This window comes from Hydra vulgaris, chromosome 12, assembly GCF_038396675.1.
Source record: "Hydra vulgaris chromosome 12, alternate assembly HydraT2T_AEP".
Classification (NCBI taxonomy): domain Eukaryota; kingdom Metazoa; phylum Cnidaria; class Hydrozoa; order Anthoathecata; family Hydridae; genus Hydra; species Hydra vulgaris.
The window spans coordinates 4,262,501-4,280,153 of NC_088931.1; the positions used below are offsets into that span (position 1 = coordinate 4,262,501).

Consider the following 17,653-nt stretch of genomic DNA (forward strand, 5'->3'; position numbering starts at 1 on the left):
AGTTTTTTTAAAAAAAGAAAATTGGATTTAGTATTGGTGATATGTATTTGCAAAAACATGTTCAAACATGGTGGTAAGTTTTTAAAAAAGATGGAGAATGGAGAATTTTATTCAGGAGTTATTTTAATGTTTGTTTAAGTTTATTAAGTTATTTAAGTTAATTAAGTATTATATTTTTTTAAAACTTTTTTTTGTTAAACCTTGAAATAAGTATTTTGGGAAATTGATGGTTGAAGACTCTCTAACATCTCTTTTTTATTTTTAAAATTTGCACTATTATCACATGAGGCATCCATTTCATAAAAAATAAAATTGGTCTCCCCCTATGACGAAAAGCAAAACTATTATAAGTTATCTTTACTTGGTAGAATGTGATATAACCGCACTTGTTTTTGCACAACTACTGAAAGTTGAAAAAAATTTAATTCCTAAACTTATTCACGCACTAAACTCCCTTTTATGTTTAATTTCACAATTACCATAAAAAAGTCTGACAAAGGAGAGGGTATTTGTATTTTAGACAAAACTGACTATGAAGAGAAGATCTCTCTACTTTTATCAGATAAAAACACATATAAACTACTCTCAGAAGATCCAACAAAAAGTATAGCAAGAGATGTTTTCAATCTTATTGACTATATGTTTCTTCATCATATGATTGATAAAAAAACATTGGAGATCCTACATCCAAAAACACCCCTTTGTACACCCCTGTTTTATGGCCTTCCCAAAATTCATAATATAGGCATTCCCTTTAGACCAATTGTTTCTGATTGTGACAGACCAATCGCCAACTTATCGTTCTTTATCACAGAATTTATTCAGCCAGTTGCTGAACAATTCCCAGTATACTTTAAAGACACAACACATTTCCTTGAACTCCTTCAATCTGGTGTACTAGAAACTAACAATTACATCCTTGTCATGGCTGATCTTATATCTTTGTATACAAACATTCCTCACCCCAAAGGTATTGACATTGTGAAATTTTATTTAAAGAGAGCACCGCCATATAACAGACCCATAAAACGCCCACCTATTGCTTTTATTGACATTATATTTGAAACTATCCTAACCCACAGCAACTTTCAATTTTTGACTGATCACTTTTTACATTTAACAGGTACTACCATGGGAACACGTATGGCCCTGCCCTATGCTAATTTATTTATGAGAAAAATTGATGAAAAAATAATTGACCAATTTTCAATTTTTTTTATAAACGATTTATAGATGATTTTTTTTTTTTTTTTCATGGGCCTTCGGAGAAACTAATACAAGTTTTCAAATTTTTGAATGCCATCCACCCCACGATCAAATTTACTTTCAATGATTTACTAATTCTATTAATTTCATGGACCTAACAATTATCGAAAAGCTAGATGGACAGTTAGAAACAACAATATATAAGAAGGCAACAGATACAACAGCACTATTACATTATAATTCATTCCATCTCTCTCATCAAAAAAGCAACTTAGTAATTTTTTTTTTTTTTTTTTGTTAATTCACCTTCCCAAGGCCAATAAGGCCATTACAGAAGAGGGTTATAATTTGTAGTTATAACCCTCTCTCAACTCTATAATTCTGAAACACAAACCTTGACGAACAAGGCCGCTGCGCGGAGAAACAAGTTGAGCACAGTACTACCAGGGGCGTGGTGGGGATCAAACTCAGAACCTCTCGCTTATAAAGCGAGCGCTTTACCATGACACCACTACCGCCACTATAGCCAAGCGTTAAGATACAATAAGATTATATCGAACAATTACAACCTAATAAAAGAGCTAAAACAACTAGCACAAATTTTAGTTATACGAGGTTACCCTATTCAATCTATTAACAAAGGTTTTAAAAAAGCACTACGACATACACAACACAAACTTGTCTCCAACAAATATAAAAAAGAAAGAGAAAAAGAGAGAATTTTACTGATAGTTGCAATATTTGGAAAAGTTGGAAAACTTATCAACAAAATAATAAAAAAGCACTGGAATATTGTTGAACAGGTTACTAATCTTAAAAATATATGGCCAATTCCACCTATTGCGAGTTACAAAAACATTAAATTGATCAAGAAATTTCTAATCTAGTCGGCACATAAAAAAACCTAAATGAAAAATCTATTTTTTCTTTACTAAGTTACAATTCCTAGGTGTTACCATTTACATAATATCATTGGTTTACTTTACATCAATTTTCTAGTTTTATTTATATTTAATTAGTTAGAGTTAAACTTTTTATTGTGCATTTTTTATGGTCTCAAATATACGAAAATAGAGAATATTAAAGAGCGGGAAAACATATTTTAAAATAGAGAAAGTCTCATTTTAAAACATGTTTTCCCGTTCTTTACATTATTTTTGTATTTTGGTATATTTCTTATGTTATTCTATTTAATAAATACCCATTTGACCAAAAATTGTCTGATTTTCTTTTATTGTATTTTTTACTAAAATATTATTTCATAAAAGCTTTACTCTTTGAAATTATGATTTAGTTATGTTTTTACTTATTTGTTGATGTAGTTTTTTTGTATCGCTTTTGTTATGGTCTCAAAAATACGCTCAATTCGGACCATAGAGAAAACTCTACTTTTTGAAATTTCGATTTTTTTATGATCTCAAAGTTACTTTGATTCAGACCATAGAGAAAACTTTACCTCTAAACAATATTTTATCTGCTTTTTAAATCATGCCTTATATCATTTTAATATTACCTGAAAAACTTTTTATTAACTACCCATTTGGCTAAAATTTGTTTAGTCTTATTACAGTATTTATTTTGTCTTAATACAGTATTTTTAATATATTGTTTATCCGCTGGTTTGCATATTACTACTATTATTAGGGAATTTTTGAACTCTATTATCTTATATTCTTTGCTCAGCTTTGTTTTAATTTTCATATGCACAGTTTTCGTCTTTTATTATTATTCAGAAAGTTATATCCTTTACTACAGATTTAAATCTTTACATTTTTGCAGGTAATATATATATATATATTTTTTTTTTTTTCTACTATCATATATTACTTGATTTTTGGTGATGACTTTAAGTTGCGTGGGTTGTTCATTTTCTTACGCTTTAGATTGGTTAACAAAATTTAAATGAAGTATCTATGACGGCGTTAGAGTTTTTTTGAAGACTCTATTGTGTTTCATTTTATTTTAAAAATGATTTTTATAGGGTATACTGCCATTTGATTGTTTTTGGTTTATTTATGCTGGAAGTACCTATTTTTTTAAATGGTTTTAGGGAAAATATATTTTCTGTTTGCATACTTTAGTCATTTTAGTTTTGTTTCTGGCGTTTTTATTAGAATTTTAATTTATTAGTTTTTTCTACCGGTGGTATGGTAAGAGATTTATTTAATTATTTTTATTTATATTGAATAGTAGATCTACATTTTTTATATCATATCACCAAAAAAATATTAGTGTTTTACAAATTTGGGTTGGGCTATTTGTAGTGAGTTCTTTTTTACTGCAGTATGGAATAGGTGTAAATGACGTTTGTCTGGCGGATTAAACTAGTTATTAGTATTGATCCTCATCGAAATGCCAGTATTAATAGACGCGACTCTGAGGAGATGTTTATTACTTAATCACTACACAAATTATGTTTACACATTAGCATTAATGTTTTTTTTTCCATTCTGAGACCTCTGATTGTTATATGCATACTTTATATTTTTGTAATCATTTTTTTGTTTTATTTATTTTTTGTTTGGTGACATTTGTATATTTTCTTTCATATTAGTGTTCATAAAACAATTTATTGTTTATTATTATTGTTAGTACTGTTTAGGCGCATTGTCTGTCTTATTTATTTTTAAATATTCCTCTATAATCTTTATTTTTGTCTTGAATGTCTGGCCAGAATTTGATGATTGGCTGAAGTCAAAAAATGTCATTCAAAGTGGTTATCAATGCAGAGGCTGGGATGGAAACAATTCAAACCAAATACTAGAAAACTTAGATTCCCTTGAAATTAAAATGTTAGAGTTGTTTACATGTTTGATTCTGATTGTTCAGTGTTTAAAAGATTTTCGTAATGTAAAAAATAGTTGTTTTTCTAGCAAGTTACAACCTTGCTTCAAAGAAGCAATAATAAATTTAAAGAGTTCATTTTTTTCTGCACAAGAGGTTGCATTAAATTTAAATAAAAAAATTAACACAACATGGAAAGTTCACATTCTACTGTGTCATGTACAGCCATATCATTGGGGATAGTGCAAATCCGCGTAACTAGCATTGGCTACTATATTTGGATATTAATAATTTTAACAACAAATATCTATTGTTGACATTGTTGACATGAATAATACTCTTTATACTAAAATGAAACCAAACTCTGTTGAAATAAAAAAAAATTTAAATTTTAACCTTTTCCAGTAAAAAAAATGTACTGTAGATACGCGGTCACTATCCCTGACAATATGTGGAATACCATAACCAAGGATTAGGAAACTTTGCTGAACAATGTGGGGAAAGTATTCGTGCAAAGTTTAAACCAACATGGACTAGATTTAAGAGACAAAAAGAGCATCCAGATCATGGCGACACGCTACTATCAGTAGTGGTGGATTTTGGAGCAAAAAGAATTTAATTTTAATTATATTTATGTGTGTATATATATATATATATATATATATATATATATATATATATATATATATATATATATATATATATATATATATATATAAATTAGTAAAAAACACTTATCTAACTTTTTTCTTCAACTTTAAGTTTCACCTTTTAACTTAAAGTTAAAGAAAAAAGTTAGATAAGTGTTTTTTACTAATTTAATTTATTATTGCTCTGTTCTTTAAGAACATTAAGCACTCTATTTGTAAAATACACTAACATAATTTATATATATATATATATATATATATATATATATATATATATATATATATATATTAGGGTGTTTCATATTTTATCAATTTTTGAAATTAAACTCGCGAATCGATTTATAAATTGACCATTTATATGAAAATAAGTTTGAACAAAAAAAAGTATGTTTGTACAATTTTTAGGGTCCCCGCCAGTTCGATTTTGGGCAAAAATGTTGGGTGTTTTAAACGCCTGGCGGGGATTTTAAAATTTATCCTATAAAATTTTTTATTCTTTTAAATAATATATGTTGGATTGGATATTAATTACATAAAAGGAGCATGTTGAAAAAATTAAGATACGCCTCCGAGTTATTAATATTTACAAAAACTTATTTTATAACTCGGTGGCGTATTTTATAACTCGGAGGCGTATTTTATAACTTGGAGGCGTATCTTAATTTTTTGAAAAAAAAGATTACTGCCAAACCCTCAGTCGATGTAGCAGCACTCAGCGAGTCAGGCTATTTGACTGCGAGTCAGGCTATTTGTCAGTCGATGTATGTACCAAAGCCCCCCCCTCCCTTAACTAAACCACCCTACTTTTAGTAGAAAATCAAAAAATTTCTACTAAAAGTAGAAAAAATTTCTACTTTTAATAGAAATTTTTTGATTTTCACTTCTTTTATCAATCCACAGATATAAGTTTGTGTGTACACATATATACATGTAAATGTTATATAAACATATATACATAATATATAAATATGCAAGTATATATTTTTATGCATACATAGGAATATATGTATATTCATGTCTGTGTGTACATTTATTTAAGTATCTAAATAGATGTATATAAATTCATATATTATTTATAGGTGTATAAAGGTATTGATATGAATGTACTGTTACAGATATTTATAACTATGCTGTTGTAGATGTTATTTATGTATGAAATTAAATGCAAACATTTATGCTTATTTTTTTCAGAGTACAGTTTATCTATTTAAAAATTTAAACAATTTGATGTAACACATTAACTAACTAAAATTTAATAATATTTTAAAAAAATGACTTTTAATTTTATAATTGGGCCAAAGACCCCCTCAGGCTTACCCTTTTGCCCCGTTTTTGACCTTTAGAACTTTGTCCAGATTTTAAAAACTTTTCGAAACCTACAGGACAAATACTTTTATGCTCAAAAAGTTTTATATGAGTGCCACGACATAAAACCTGGCAGTCTCTTTGGTTCACAGTGTTAAACCAAATAAACTTTTACAAAACTCATTAAAAAGACTACTTTATAAAGAGTTTTTTTTTAATTATGGACCAAATAAAATGATACATTAAAAAAAAATAGAAATAATCTACTACAGGTTTACATCCAGGTAAAAATAAATCAAGTATTCAGCCCATTAAAAGTTATTTTCCAAATAATATAAGTGGTGATAATGATATGATCCAATAAATAATAAATATATAATGGATAATGAAAGTTTTAAAGCAGTTTCATATTCTTGTTTCTTACATACATATATTATTATTGGTTCTTATTGATTCGACTCACAGTTTAAAATATAATTTTTTCTATTATAATCTTGTCTATTAGCTTTTGGTATATATGACCTACAAGCTGAATGACAGTGAGCCAAAAAGGTTTTATAACAATTGATAATTCATTTTTTCAAAAAGTAATATGTTTTAATATATATCATGTATTTAAAAATAAACTCTCATGTAGTTTAACTAACTATTGTTTACCATTAGAATAATTTTATTTGCAAATTAAATAAAAACTTATCATATAACCAAGTAGTAGTAAATAAATTTATCTGAAACTCTGTTGTCATTATATTTTTTAAACTTAGAATATTAGCCATACATTTGCAGAATTTTGAGTTTGCTGAAACATTTGTTTAAAAAAGAAGTTTCCTAAACAAGTTAAAAAAATTTTTAGTCGCTTTTTATCTTTACTTGATGATTATGGATTTTCTTTAATTTATATATATATATATATATTTCATGTGTTACTACAATCATAAGGCAAGTAGTAAAAAGTTGATTTTGTTTCTATGATTTGTTTAATAGAAGTTACGGTTATATATGTTCTTTAAGTCATTTAGTGATGGAAATTGTTTGGTAGTTAAGGTTAATGTTTAATAATAATTTTTTGTTAGTTAGTTATTGTTTATAATTATAAAACATCTAAGCAATTTGACGGTTTAATATTAAATTTAAAGATTGTTTTAAAATTGTTTAAAATTTTTTCATATATATACACACATACACATACATTCATATACACATATACATGCAAATACATACACATATAAAAATACACACACATAAACGTATCAATATATATATATATATATATATATATATATATATATATATATATATATATATATATATATATATATATATATATATATATATATATGTATATATATATATAAATATATATATATATATATATATATATATACATATATATATATACATATATATATATATATATATATATATATATATATCTGTGTGTATATGTATATAGATATGTATTAGGGTGGCTCATAAAACTATAAATTTTTTGAAAATGTCTGCTGATACCTTTTAAATGTGTTCTATGTAATAAATTAATACTAAATTCATGTTCATTTTATATACCAAATAATATTAAAAACAGGAAAGATTTTGCTAGGAAACACGTGAGCTGGCCTTCTTAAAAATGGTAAAATATTCTTTGGTCAGATGAGACCAAAATTCACTTGTTTGGGTCAGATGCACTGAAAAAATATGTCAGAAGGCCAAAAAGAAAGGAATATGATCCTATATATACTGTCAAAACAGTTAAACATGGTGGTGGAAATATTAAAATATGGGGTATTACTGCAGGATGTTATGCTACCTTTCGCAAAAGAAAACCTACCTTTGATTTGGGTCTGTCAACAAGTTAATGACCCAAAGCATACATCAAAGGTAGTAAAATATTGGTTTCATAACAAGAAAATTTGGATTTTGAAGTGGCCAGCCCAGTCACCAGACATAAATCTGATAGAAAATCTCTGGACACACATTAAAAATGAATTAGGAAAACTTCCTAAGACCAGAAATAAAGTTGAGCATTGGAAAAACATTAAATACATTTGGAAAAACATTTCAATAAGTACATGCCAAAAATTAGTTGATACCATGCCGAAAAGATGTGCAGCGATAATTGTGAATAAAGGGTATAAAACCAAGTATTAATAAACCATAAGCAAATTAAATTTTTACTTATTATTGTTCATTATTTCCAAGAAAATATGTACTTAATTTTAATTTACCTATTTTTTTGCACAGTATATATTTATAAAAATAATCTAATTATATAGGCCAGTAAACAAATTTTGTTTATTTGTTTCCTTACATTAAAAATATTAGTTAATAATTGAATTAATTGTAGAATAACTAATTAAATAAATAAGATTACTATCAAGTACTTATTATGTACGTAAAGTCAAATTATATAACAATGACCTAATATTTAGCACACCACTGTATGTATATGTATATGTATATATATATATATATATATATATATATATATATATATATATATATATATATATATATATATATATATATATATATGTATATGCATATGCATATGCATATGCATATGTATATATATATATATATATATATATATATATATATATATATATATATATATATATATATACAGAGATATATATATAAATACATATATATATGTAAGTGTATATATATGAATAAAGAAAATATCTTTATGTTATCATGTATAATATTATATACTTAAAAGAGTGCTCAATAGATAAACTAGAGCTATATAGTATATATGTTACCATATACCAGGAATTAGCTAAATACTAATATTTAAAATATATTTGTCTAAATGCTAATGTTTAATTTCGGTTCATTTATTTAGCAGTTCCTCAGGTTTTGGATACAATATAATAGCAAATTTCTCATAATGACATTACGAGCACCTTTTGGAAATATTTGAGTGGGAGGGGGGGTACAGACTTGAGAATAGACCATGTTAGTGTTATTTATCTCTAGGGGAACTAATAAATTATTTACATACACAGCTATTGTAATATATTTCATAATGTTAATGTTCATAATACATTTTTGTATCAATTTTAATTTTAATTTTTTTAATATGTTAGTAATACACATTATCACATAAATAAATATTTTAAACAACATTAAACATAACTTTTTTACAACTATTAGCTAACTAAAAACAAATTAATAATATTATTAACCTAACTACTAATCAATTTCCGTCCTGTAACGATCCAAAATACAAATATAAACCATAATGTCCACTAAACAAAATGTAGCAAAATTAAACTTTTACTACTTGCCTGATAATTGTGGTAACACATAAAACTCAGAATTGCAATATTAAATTATATTATAAACCTTAGCATTTAGTTACTTTCTGGTACTGGCGGATAACAGTAACATATATACTATATATTTCTGTAACAGTAACATATATACTATATATTTCTGTAACAGTAACATATATACTATATATTTCTGTAACAGTAACATATATACTATATATTTCTGGCGGATAACAGTAACATATATACTATATATATAAATATATATATGTGTGTGTGTGCTGTACATACATAAGCAAACAAAAGTATATTTAGAGATATAAATATATAGATATTAGTTAAAACATATAGATATTATCTAAATTTTGAAAATATTACATGATCAATGTACAGGGCGCAACAAATCGACAAACGTGTGAACGTCTGTTAAAAAAAAACCAACGTCATGTTGTCTTACTTTTACTTACGCAAACGTTGGCGTTCGCTTAAAATTTTTAAAAACGAACGCATAACTTCATTAATTTTCTTTCCAAATAATTATGCAATTGATAGTTTTTTATTTAATATTAAAAAAATATATTTATAATAAAAAACAATGAGTTGCTAAAATTTAAAATGCATTTTCAACGACTTTAAAAGAAACCATGCTAATACTTTCTTTAATAGCATTACTTTTAGGTTTAATAATTAAGTATGCAACTGAAAAAAGTAATAATGTTTTAGCATGGTTTTTACATGCGCTTACAAAAGCATGTAAAATTTACTTTGTAATTTACATGTAACTTTTACTTATATAATTTAATAGAACATATAAAACTATTATGTTTATTATAGTTTTCATTTTTTACTGTGCGTTTAACAACACCAATTATATGATATATTTTTTATTAAATACTTAATATTATAAATATAATAATATCATATTAAGTATTTAATAATAAATAATTTTATAATAACTTATTAAATACTTATTATTATATTATTATTTTTAAATGTTTTAAATAAAAAATTTTAAAACAACTTTTATTTTATTTTTAGTTCCCTTTTATTTAAATTTCTTCAAGTTTTTTTTTTAAGTAAATAAATTTAACAAACTAAATGGAGAAAAATTCACTATTTTGTATTAATGGATAACAATTTACAGTCATATTGTATATTAGTTATCATTAATTTTACACACTTAGCGAATGCGTGAAAAATTGTTTTGAATTAATAAAAAAGTTTTAAAATTCAATAAGCATCTTTAATAGATCTAATTATTATATATCTTACTAACTAGACTATAAGTTATTTGAAAATAAAACTCCTTTATTATTTAATAAAAAATTATTTAAATAAAAAAAAAATTAAAACTGAAAGTATTGAAAATAAATTAAAAAATCCTATAGAACTGCTTTTTTAAAAAAAAATCCAAAGAAAAGAGCCTTTAGAAAAAAAGGGGGGCATCCCTCCTTCCCCCCTCCCCCAACCTGCGTTGTCGATCCTGTTATTTGACATACCTCTTAAATTAGATGTTCGTCAATAAATAAAGTAACAAACGTCAATGTTTATTTAAAAAAAATGATTTATTGCACCCTCATGTATATGAATATTTTTTAAGTTTGGTTAGAGATGGATTAAATAAACAATTAATTGTTAGAGATAAACTGCATTTGTAGCAAGCTTTGTAATTTTTCAGTAAAAGTTTATTTTCATGGCGGCACTTAGATATAATTTCTGTTTGTTTATTTAGAAGTTCTTTAAGTTTTGGGTATGATATATTTGTAAATTATTTCAGTGTGGTGTCACAGTGTTGATCTAAACACACATTTATAGTTACACACACAGATATATATATATATATATATATATATATATATATATATATATATATATATATATATATATATATATATATATATATATATATATATATATATATATATATATATATATATATATATATATGTACATATATATATAAGTACACAAATTTTCATTTAAATTTGAAATGTTTAGTGCTTGGTATTTCAATATTTAATAATGAATTAAAAGCAATTTCTAACATTTTTTAACTTTGTCTTAAATAAAGCTAAATATTTTTAAAAAAATATTTAAAATTTTTTTCATTTAGGAAGATAACTTGGAAGAACTTGATGAAAGAGTTCGTCTTGAAGTTCCAAAAACCAACATTGCATTGAAAAATGTTATGGGTGATTTAGTTCACCATTGCAGGTAAAAGTGAGTTAATTTTGTGATATACTTAAATGCTTTAATTAAAGTGTTTGTTCATTAGAATTTTATGTATTTTTTTTAAAGCATGTATATTGACCTTGCGGATGGCAAAAGGACTGGTACACATCTTGGTAAAAACAAGTTAGACCAAGAAAGAACTTCAATGACTATTCTAGAAATAGTAAAATTTTATTTGTAAATTTCATATCCATGCAGTGGCATTAATTAGATATTAGGGTGTTTCATATTTTATCAATTTTTGAAATTGAACTCACAAATTGATTTATAAATTGACCATTTATATGAAAATAAGTTTAAGCAAAAAAAATATATAAATTTTAGAGTCCTGGCGGGGACCTTAAGATTTATCCTATAAAATTTTTAATTCTTTTAAATATTATATGATGGATTGAGTATTAATTACATAAAAGAAGCATCTTGAAAAAAATTAGGAAATTATTCTACAGAATCTTCTGAAATTGGTTAAAAAATTTTTTTTTATAACTTTTTATATTTTATAACTTGGAGGCGTATCTTAATTTTTTCAACATGCTCCTTTTATGTAATTAATATTCAATCCAACATATATTATTGAAAAGAATACAAAATTTTATCGGATAAATTTTAAGGTCCTTGTCAGGCGTTTAAAACACCCAACATTTTTGCCCAAAATCAAACTGGTGGGGATCCTAAAATTTATATATATATTTTTCATGTCATCATATGATCATGCAAATACTTTGTGATTTTGAAAACTTGACCACGCCTGATAATATATTTTGAAAGTTTGTATACATTTTAAAAACGGGCTAAAAAAAATCTTAACTTAACTATCAAGAATTAAAAAAAACTTATCGTAAAAGAAGCAAACAAATCTTAATTTATAATAAAAGATATATACTTATATAAATAATAAAATATATATATTATTCATTATTTTTGTAAAAAATCATTAGCAGTGATTTTTACTTTATTTAAATGTGTTTCAATAATATAAAAAATAAGTAAAGATCAAAGTTATTTAATTCAAACGGCTTTCAAAAAAGTTTGTCTTTTTTTTTCTTCTCAACAAAATATTTCTACTTTTTGAGTTAATTAACTTTAATGATTCTTATATAAGGTTTATTAAAGAGACCATCGCTGTTTTAAGTCGTTGCTTATAAAATCAAAATTTTTTTCTATATAAAATTTACTTTTTTTAATTTACTTATAAAAAAAATCTTTTATAATTAAATAATATAAATAAAAATTTATACAACTTTCAATGACACTTTACTTAGAATCATTAGCTGCTTAAATTAAAAGCGTTTTGCTAATAAAAAAATACATATCAGCCTCTATATATATATCAGCGTGGAAAATAAGAAATCGAAGGCAAACTAATCGAAGGTCAATTTGACCAGCTAACTCATGGAATCAACAGTCAGTTGTTTTTTTTTGTACGGTCAAAATTTTCAATTTTTTTCTTAGCTTCAAGGCTTCAAGCAACCACTAATTACAGTTGAAAATTACTGGAAGAGAAAAGATGATTGTAGAGCAAGATAACAATTGACAGACAACTTAAAAGATTGCAAATTATATGAATCAGGAAAGCAAGATGTAGGAAGCGAGTTCCAAAGAACTGATGTTCAAGGAAAAAAACTAGACGAATATAAGTTTTTGGAGCACTTAAGAACAGTCACAGAAAAAGGATGAGACTTAATTGAATGACGAGTGATACGAGAATGAATTTTAGTAGATGGCACAAGAGACGCTAACTCTTTAGAGCAGTGCCCATTATAGTATTTGTAGAAAATGTGATAATGGTTGGAGGTTGGCTGCAAGAGCAGGTTCAACTATGTTTACAATGCTTTTTTGCACCTTGTCTAAGAGAGAAAAGGCATCATTAGAAGATCCGCCCCAGATATGGCAACAGTATTCCATACAAGGCCGGATTTGAGATTTATAGAGATAGAGAATAGAATCCTGAGTAAGAAAGTGTTGAGCTCAATAAAGAGATACAACCTTAGCAGATGCTAATTTTGCAACGGATTTGATATATGAAAGAAAGATCAGAAGTAAGAGTCCTAGAAGATGAAGTCTTGATGATAGTACATTACCATTCATAAATATAGGAAGATCTAAATTACTGCGATAACGATTGACTGAAAAAATTGAGTTTTATCTGAATTAAAGTGAGATCTATTTCAAGCTCAAATGCCCCCTCCAAGCAATCAGAGAGTGTTGGCTTCTTATCACGACAAGAATAAATGATAGTATCATAACCAAACAATGTCACTTTAGATGTGAGAATATCTGGAAGATCTGGAAAAGTCCTGGAATTTTATAGGTCCTAGAAAAGTTTTGGAAAAACACCCCATTTTACAAAAAATCCTGGAAATCCTGGAACTTTTTTTTATAGAGTTCAATATTCCGTTTTCTTGTTTGTATCTTTTACAAAATCTTTAATTTGATTATGTATTTTCTGGAATGATGAAAATATTTTAATTAATTTTACTATCTGTATTATTAATTCTATTAATTATTTAGAAAATAAAATATGCAAGTATATATAACAATTAATACATAATATAACTAACATAATGCCCAAGTCAAAAAACTGTTGTTTCCAAACAGAATGGCTATACAATAAAAAGTATTCTTCTTGGGTAAAATTTTGTTTTTTAAATTCAAAGAAAGCAAGATGTCGTTGGTGTTAAACAGATAATAATATTTCTAACATGGGAGTATCTGTTTTGGATTCTCATGCAATTGGTAAGAAGCATAAAGAGCATGCAAGGACACTTAATGCAGCTGATATATTCTTTACTGGTAGTTTTTTAGTTATTTGATTTGATTTTTTTCTTTTTCTTTTTAAAAATGTTTTTGAATTTTGGAATGCGTGGAGCAAATTGATTAGCTGTGCACATTACCGAATATTATTATTATTTTTTTACACATTTCATTCCTAGATTTTACTACAGAAATATCTGGCAATAAAGCAGCATTTGTTAACTTACAAGAATATTTTCCTAATTCAAACAACGTTTTAAATGACAAACTGGCACAACCTACTATAAAGGATCTTCAATCTCCAACTCTGGTTACCAAGGCAGAAATAAGATGGACCTTAAATGTTGTAATATCACATTTTTCTTTAAGATTGTGCTTAAATTTAAATGAAATATTTAAATCTATGTTCTCTGATAGTACAATAGCATCAAACTTTGCATTAAGCAAAACAAAATGTGGCTACCTCATAAATTTTGGTTTAGCACCTTACCATTGAGAGCAATTTATATCTGAAGTCAGAGCATCACCCATCTTTGTTTTGTTATATGATGAGAGTATGAATGTAATCTTTAAAAATGAACAAATAGACTGTGGAGTTACATACTGGGATTCAAATTCTGGTGTTGTAAAAGCTAGATATATTGATTCTAAATCCCTCAGACGCCCTAATTCACAGATTTTGTTTCATAAACTCATTGAGGCAACAGAGATGTTTGATCTTGGAAAACTAATTCAAGTATCAATGGATGGTCCTAATGTTAATTGGGAGGTTCTAAAAATGTTAGATGAACATAGACAGAAAAAAAATTATTCTGATATAGTTAATATGGGCAGTTGCAGTTTGCACATTGTTCTTGGTGCCCTACAGACAGCAATAAAATTCCCAAAAGTGGGAAAATATTTTGTGCAATTTATAATCTTTTCAAAGAGTCATCAGCTAAAATAGATGAATATATTAGAGGTTGCAAAACTGATCTGCTTACTTTGCCATAAGTATGCATATTTAAGCAGAAAAAAGTATAATAATAAATTTTCTTATCTTTTATATTTACATATAAGTTAATAGCATTTCAGCATTTATATTTTTGGATTTTATTGTTTCACAGTTTCTGCCCAACTTGCTCGGTAGAAGATGAAGGTGTGGCTTCTAAAGGCATTATTGTATAGCCAAACATGGTTAAAATTATAAAATTGGGAATCACAATGCAAAAGCAGACATCCTAAAAATAAAAGCTATGAAGTTCTGGTAGATCATCATCTTCACAATTAAAAAAATTGAAAGTATTTCTAGTTCTATTTCAAACAGACAGACCTATAGCTGCATTTTTATCTAACAGTTTAGAAAGCATGTTGCGAAGTTGGATGAAAATGATTCTCAAACCACACATTTTAAATAAAGCTGCAACTGCATATAGTTTAATAAAGATTGAAGTAGGTAAATCAAACAACCAACTAGATGTAAACAAAATTGAATTCAGAACAGCACTAAAACAGATGCTAAGTTCTCTTTATTGTAAACCAGAAGAGAAGTTAGAGTTTATAATGGAATGTAAGCAGATTATCATAGTGTTATTGCAAAAATTACAAGAAAGATGCCCATTGAAATATTCTTTAGTGAGGAATGCTTCATCTTTGTCTCCAAATGAAATGGTTTAAAACAAGGAAATATCCACTGTTAAATTCAAGGTTCTAGCTGAGAGATTGAGTGCATTAAAATGGCTTTCAACCAATGATGCAGATGATGCAAAACAACAATATGATGAATTTGTTAGTGCAGAAGATGTTCGATTTAATGAAAAGTTTGAGTCTTTTAACAAGTTAACTGATTCTGTTGATAAATTTCTTCCTGTCTATTTACACAAAACTCTGAAGTATTCAGCATTGTGGAAAGTCTGTGCTATCATTTTTGTGTTATCTCATGGCCAATCTGCGATAGAACAAAGATTCAGTGTCAACAAACTGTTGTTGGTCAAAAATCTGCAAGAGAGATATTATTTCTCAAAGAATAGTTTATGATCACATCAGTTCTCATGACATGTTAATTGGGAGGTTCTTAAAATGTTAGATGAACATAGACAGGAAAAATATTATTCTGTTATTCATCAGTAGAGCTCCCCAGCGATCTTTTAAAAAGTTGTAAGCTAGCATACTATCGTTACAATGCAATATTGAAAGAAAACAAGGATCAGTTAAAGGTAGATGAAGTAAGCAGGAAATATCCATTGATTGATGGAGATGTTTTCGTTATTAAAAAACAGAAAGAAAGTGTTAGAAAGAGCATTGAAATTCTCAAATCTGATGCTGACAAGTTAAGCATTGAAGCAGAAGCAAAGAGAGACTTCACTGTCCTTGCAAATGCAAATTCTTTTAGAAACTTTTGGAAATTTTAGAAAAAGAACAAACAATTTAAGACCTTGATCTTTCATTAAAAAAACTGAAGCAATCCAATAAGATTCTTCTTTCGTTCTAAGACAATATATTTTGCATTTACTGGTCCATTCTATTGTCAAGAAAAAATCAATATATCCTTAAATAACCCAAAATTTCCTTGAAAAATCCTGGATATATCCTGGAATTTTAAATTTACTTTTAGCTGGCCACCATGTATATATACACCCTTGGAATAAGAAAAAATGAGGTCAGCAATAAATTGCCGACCTCAAACTGTTAGAGATTGCCATCAGGTTGGCAAAAAAAGTTTGACAAAAAGGGTTATCCATAAAGTATAAAAATGAGGTCTGCAATTATAATATATATATATATATATATATATATATATATATATATATATATATATATATATATATATATATATATATATATATATATATATATATATATATATATACATATATATCAGGGCTCAAAGTTAGTAATCAGGCATTAGACATTTTCCGACAAAAACTTCAGATTTTCTGATCAATTTACAAACTCATTAGACATTTTGACCAATGTGATTTTGAATTGTTTAAAATAAAAAACTCTAATCGTTGATTGGAAAGTTGATAAACTAAAACTGAATGTAACATATAAAACTTATAAAATTGGCAAAGAACAAATAACCAATTACAAAGAGCACAGAAATATTAAAGTTTGAGAAAATGCATGGTGTTGAGGTGGAAAACTTAATTTATAGCTTTTTTCGGTGAAGATATAAAAGAGAAATTATTTAATTTATTAAAATCTAAATATTTTAGGATCTTATGCGGTGGATCAACTGATAGTTCAAAATTAGAGGATAAAGTTACCACCCGACTTTTCCTGACTTATTTCAACCCTAAACCTGTGAGAAACGATGAAGTTCAAGTAAAAGCTATATTCATATGCATTACAACTTTTAAAAATGCTACTGGTGTATTGGACGTGATTGTAAATTGTTACAACAGTTTATCTAACAAATTTGGAACAGTTTATCTAACAAATTTGGATTGTGTTTGAAATAAT

General features: G+C 26.3%; 1 protein-coding gene across 2 annotated transcripts in view; it reads left to right on the forward strand.

The window, feature by feature from the left end:
* Window positions 1–17,653, forward strand: part of LOC101241494 (otoferlin) — a 140,657-nt gene that overhangs the window by 61,240 nt on the left and 61,764 nt on the right. For both annotated transcript variants that reach the window (XM_065811278.1, XM_065811279.1), the window contains exons 24-25: window positions 11,337–11,437; window positions 11,522–11,618. In XM_065811278.1, the coding sequence (XP_065667350.1) occupies window positions 11,337–11,437; window positions 11,522–11,618 (198 nt within the window). The remainder of the gene's footprint in view (window positions 1–11,336; window positions 11,438–11,521; window positions 11,619–17,653) is intronic.